Source organism: Oncorhynchus masou, chromosome 29, assembly GCF_036934945.1.
Source record: "Oncorhynchus masou masou isolate Uvic2021 chromosome 29, UVic_Omas_1.1, whole genome shotgun sequence".
NCBI lineage: Eukaryota > Metazoa > Chordata > Actinopteri > Salmoniformes > Salmonidae > Oncorhynchus > Oncorhynchus masou.
In genome coordinates this window covers 59,668,974-59,674,973 of record NC_088240.1, presented here as the reverse complement: position 1 = coordinate 59,674,973, position 6,000 = coordinate 59,668,974, and the positions used below count along the sequence as shown (strand labels likewise).

Genomic DNA, 6,000 nt, shown 5'->3' with positions numbered 1-6,000 from the left:
TATTTGCAAGATATTCTCATCTTAGAGGTGCAATTTGAGTTAGCCTACACCAAAGACTTAAATAACATGGAGTTTATGGTGCAATCAGCTCCAACAGATGCCAGATATTAGGATAGCCATGGCTTTGTTCTGCCCTGCAATCCAGGCAGATCAGCCATCGCAGTTCAAGCCCTCGAAGCCTCCTGGGACAGAATGTGATGGGCGCGATTACCCACTGGGCCTAGTCAGACTTTTGAACAGGAAATGTATGGTTTTTCCACACGTGAATATAAGATATAAGGTATCAAATACCTCCTCTCCAATAGATGTCACTGTGGTCGAAATTAAAAAAAGGGCTCCCTCCCCATTCTCCTCCCTCCGCGAAAGGGTGTGCGTTTTGAAGGTTGTATTTATCTCGCTAACATCACATTACAAGGAGTACACTTGCGGAGGGATAACATTCGAAGTCACTGTTTGAGCTAGAAAAGGGTGTGATGGATAAAGCCACAGCTCCTCATACTGACTGAGTTCAAGTAAGGTCTTGTCGGGACAGGGTACGGCGCGGCGCATACACGGATGCGAAAGCATGGAATGCAGTTCAAATATCTATGATCCCCCCCACACAATTGCAACGTGACAGTTCAAACCTTTCATTCAAGGTCAACATTGGACTTCGGTCAGCTATAACCGCGGACATTATCGATGATATTTATATTCTGGTGGAACAGGAATAGAATGAGCAGCATCTTTTTTTTTTTTTACCGGTCGGCGGTGAGCAATGACATCTTTCGCGGAAGAGATTTAACCTACGCTGTCAGTATCTGAAGCAAGAGTTTTCAATTCAAAGTTGAGATATTTAGGAGAGGGTGTGTAACTTGCTAACTAACACAGCGCCGTAGCCGTGTCTTGGGCTCTCGGTTGCCTGGACGGATAGCTACCTACGACGTTTCCTGCTTTCGCGAACGTTGTTAGCCAGCTTGCTACAGTACCTGGAACTGCCGCATCCATCTCGAATATCCCACTAAAGTTGTCTAGCCAGCCAGTTGTCGAACATGGATATGTTGTCGGTCCTTTGGAAAACCAGTTGCTAGTGAGGAAAGTGTGTTCATTACACGCTAACTACACGAGTTCCAGCTCACCCCCCTAAATAATTTAAAGTTATAAAAACGAATTGCAACATGTCTGTTCGCGTAGTTTTACACTCACTCACTGGCTCCAGAAGTTTTCTGGAGCGGGGACTCCTACTTCTGGTGATGTTGATCTTTCTGGAGGGCACCGTACTGACGCTTGGAGCTGCAAGCTCACCGGACATCAGCGCTCAGGACAACACTGGAGGAGGACACGATCGCCGCGACGACCACCGAGGGATAGCAGGCAGCCACGAACATACTAACTACACGTACACAAAAAAGGCCTTCCCCGTCCTGTCTCTAGATTACCATCACATACAGGTGCCTTTCGAGATCTCGTTGTGGGTGTTGCTGGCCTCATTAATGAAATTGGGTGAGTTGCACTGTCAGGCTGGTTTATTTGCTTTGTGGTTCAACTTGAGTTGTATTATCATAGCCTATATACAGAGGAAAAAGTAAAGCACCCATGTTTCTCTTACCAGTTCCGTGAGGTGAGCAGGCAATCTAGGTGTCTGAAGAATGCCATTGGTTGCCATTTCATTTCAGCATTATCAAGAGAAATGTCTTTCCTGATACTCTTGAGTATATACCCTTTGAACCCCAATCAAATGTTAAAGTTGAAAGAATATATGATTTGTTCCCTAGCAGGGGATTATGCCATGTGAGATGGGAAAATACTACCTATTGAAGTCAATAGGTGATTATGGACTACCCCTCCATAATGTGACATTCCCTTGTACTCTGCATAAAGATGTCACAGATATTGTTAGTCTTAGGTGACTCTTGTACTGGTTGCACTTGTTTTCCTGTATTCTGCATAGTAAGTGACCTTCCTGGGAATGATGATCATACGCTTAGCTCATGTTTTGAAGTGGGAATGCGCAATCAGTGCTCCTTGACACAATGTGATGTGTGACTAAGCACATTTTTGTTGCAGTTTTGTGCATAGGCTAGACTGAAATCATTGCAAGTTCTCATCAAGGGGACATCTTTGAGCACTGTTCCTGTTAACTTAAAAAGCTGTTTTGTTGACACAGGATGTTTGGCAATGGGAAACACGCACTCACGTGTAGTCTAACTTCTATCCTCTTCCCTTTTCCTTGTCACTGGTTGTGGTCCCCTCGCCACTCCCTGTCTTTCTCCTTACTGCAATCATTTCCTCTCGCACTGCTACTTCTCACCTCCTTTACTTGTTTGTTGCTCTTCATGCAGTGCTCGTCCCATCTCCCACTCCCTCATTCTCATCTCCCATTCCCTCCCTCTCTCTGTTTCTCCTCTTCCTGTATGTGGTGTGCTCTCATGCCCCTGCAGTGTTCCCTGCTGCGTCCCCTGCTGCCATTCGCTAAGAGCCAGCAGCCTGCCATTTTCTCCGCAACATAATATTAAGCCTGGGTGAGTGCCAGCCTGTGGCCAGGCCAGAGAGGGACTGTCCCACTTACCCAGGGGGGAGGCCCACTGTCCTGGGGGAAGATTGGGAGAGTGCCCAGCTGGGTGCAGTGGTTTGGAGGGAGGAAGGGAGTGAGGATGAGGCAAGGTGACGGTCTAGATGGAGAAAGAAGATTGAGAGGAACAGGGAGGAAATTGTAGGGTTGAGCGACAGAAAGACAGGGAAATGGGTAGAAAGGAGAATGCAGGATAGCAGGGAAAGGAGGAGAGAGGCAGGTGTGAAAGATTGAGTGAGCGTGAGCGAAACAAACGGGAACAGCAGTGGTGACCTTCGCCTTCTGATTATGCTGAAACCCCTGTGTTTATAATCTGCTGTGGCAGCTGCAATGCTCAGCCCCAGGTTCCTGCTCGTGTCCTGCTCAGAGATCGCATTCTCGCTTTTTTTTTTTTAAGCCTAAAGCTGCATCCATTGTCTATTTAAATGTTCTTTTGCTGCCCTGTCAGACTGGCTTTGCTTGCTCTGGTCTTTTTCTCCAAGACTAGACTTCCTTCATTTGATAAGGACCTACAATCAATATCCCTTATTCCCCTAAGCAATAGCTCTTCATATGTGTCAATATAGCCTTGGGATAAATATGATTTATTGTAGCAAAGAGTGTGGTGGTAGAGAGATCCTCAGATTATTAAATGTTCTAGCAAGTGTGCCAGCACTGCTATAGGTCTGAGTAGTACAGGCCATATTGACTGATAACAATGTATTGGCCTAGCTACACTTAACATTCAAGTCCTCAATACAAGTATTGTTCACGTGAGTTGTGGCCCACATTCAGGACTAGCCTATGGTTTTACCTCAACAATCTGTACTGTACATTGGAAGACATGTATTGGACTTGGCCTAGATATTTGTCTCTCGTAAATCCTGTCAAATCAAATTTTGTCTGTCACATGCGCCGGATACAACCGGTCGGTATCTTTTAATAGTGACATACTTAAAATCGCATTGTTGGTTAAGGGCTTGTAAGAAAAAATACAACAAAAAAAATACAACAAATTTAAAGTAATTTTAAGAGCAGCAGTAAAATAACAATAGCGAGGCTATTTACAGGGGGTACTGGTACAGAGTCAATGTGCGGGAGCACTGGTTAGCACCAGTTAATATCTAACCATTAACAGAGGGAATGTGTGTTAACAAGCTACTAACACACTGCTATAAATTACCCTGTTCCGCATTTTAATGTGTAACGCATCAAAGCACAAGTAGTTTGGCGTTCAGTTCAACTAGTAGATGATTTATATGCTAGGTAGAACCCTGCGTCTCCGAAGGGTCATGGCGGTAGTATTATACAACACTAATAAATATAGGCTGTAGGGTTGATATGATAAGGCCTATATCTGAAGAGTTAGGCTGCAGACTAGACTACATTGGTAGGCCTACATGGCATTGCAGCTCGGTTAGGTCTACTCCGACAGTATGTTTAGGCAACAGGTGACCAGGTAGGTACAATAACCTCTGATATATGCCTGGCGACTCAAGTTTGTCACACCTCCATTTGTAATGCAAACATGGCAGCTCAAACTAAAATGGCAGGCGGCCGTGTCCTGTTCTGTTCTGCTGAGAGCCCGAGTCCTACTCACCCACCTTCTGGGCCGTTGGTCTAATCTGTGGTCAATATTTGTCTGGGGTAAACCAACTGCCACCAGGAACAGAGATGCTTTGAATGGAAATGGAAGAAAAATAGATGGAGAGCGTCTGTGCTAAGTTCTTTTCCGCTCGGCTCACTCTTGCAATACTCACAATGCATAAGATTGCATAGTTGGCCCTTCATTGCACCATTTGACTCAATATATCCATTCAGGTCACACAATGACATGCTGATGCTACTGTGTAAATACATTTGCATAGACAATTGTACTGCAATAAATAAAGCCAAGGACACTGTTGATAGACAATTAATTTGGAATAAGAATTGGCCCTAGTCAACTATTCAATTGATTGGCGGCAACCATGCTCACCTTGAATGACCCAATATACAAGCCAAAAATATCTCTCCTTTCCCCATCTAATGCAAGTCATGGCACAGAGTTGTTTTCTATTTTAGTTTTGTCCTGTTATACATTGTTCAGCTTTTACTGTGGCTCTTCACCGACTGTCAATCAGAGGGACAACTGCAGCAAGAGTCGCAGAGGAATGTTTCAGGCTCTATTCAGTATTGATACACAGGTGATACTAAGCTCACATTGAGGGCACGTACATAGAGCGAGAGTTTCCCAAGGCTATTATTGAAAGTCCACAACGATGCTTAAACGACATCAGGAGACCACTTTCAAGGTCTTTCAAAAAATCTATCCAATCTGTCTAATCTGTGTCTTCAGAAAGTATTCACACCCCTTGACTTATTCCACATTTTGTTGTTACGGCCTGAATTCAACATTTATTAAATACAATGCCCCATAATGGCAAAGTGAAAACCATGTTTTTTGAAATCTGCAAATTTAAATGAAAATATGTCCTTTTCATAAGTATTCACACCCCTGAGTCAATACACGTTAGAATCAGCTTTGGCAGCAATTACAGCTTTGAGTCTTTCTAGGTAAGTCTCTAAGAGCTTTGCACACCTGGATTGTACAATCTTTATTATTTTAAAAATGGTTAACTCGTGTAGTTGGTTGTTGATCATTGCTTGACAGTCATTTAAGTCTTGCTATGGATTTAAGCCGCTTTATATATATTTTTTAAATTATTATTTTACCCCTTCTCCCCAATTTTCGGGTATCCAATTGTTTTAAAGTAATGATGGACTGTTGTTTCTCTTTGCTTATTTGAGCTGTTCTTGCCATAACATGGACTTGATCTTTTACCAAATAGGGCCATCTTCTGTACATCACCCCTACCTTGTCACAACACCTCTTATTGGCTCAAACGCACTAAGAAGGAAATTTAACAAAGCACACCTGTAAATAGAAATGCATTCCAGGTGACTACCTCATGAAGCTGGCTGAGAGTGCCAGGAGTGTGCAAAGCTGTCATTGAGGCAAGGGTGGCTACTTGAAAGAATCTCAACACGTTTGGTTACTACTGTACATGATTTCATAGTTTTGATGTCTTCACTATTATTCTACAATGTAGAAAATAGTAATAACGAAAGAAAAACCCTTGAATGACTAGGTGTGTCCAAACTTTGTGTACATACATTCATAAATACAGTGTATTCGGAAATTATTCAGACCCCTTAACCTAGCACTATATGTATTTGTCACTGGCCTATTGATGTAGATTGACTGGCATGGAGGATTTCCAAAACCTCCCCGGGCCAGCGGGCAGCCCTGTAAGTCCAGCCCTATTTGTTTCTTTTCACAAGTTTACACTTGGAGCCTGTATCTCTCGTAAAATTTTGTTTCTACCACAAATGGTTCACTGAAAGATCAAGGCACTCTTTCAGAAGATTTAAGAGGCTGTTATCTACAGTAAACATACAACTGAGATGGATGATAAGCCTGAGAGGCG

The 6,000-nt window shown here is 43.3% G+C and overlaps 1 protein-coding gene across 1 annotated transcript in view; it reads left to right on the top strand.

Annotated features, from left to right (window-relative positions):
- The first annotated feature begins 350 nt into the window (after window positions 1–350).
- Window positions 351–6,000, top strand: part of LOC135520123 (sodium/hydrogen exchanger 1-like) — a 45,598-nt gene continuing 39,948 nt past the window's right edge. Inside the window, exon 1 of the mRNA XM_064945460.1 lies at window positions 351–1,482. Coding sequence (XP_064801532.1) covers window positions 1,158–1,482 — 325 coding nt within the window. The 5' untranslated portion in view covers window positions 351–1,157. The remainder of the gene's footprint in view (window positions 1,483–6,000) is intronic.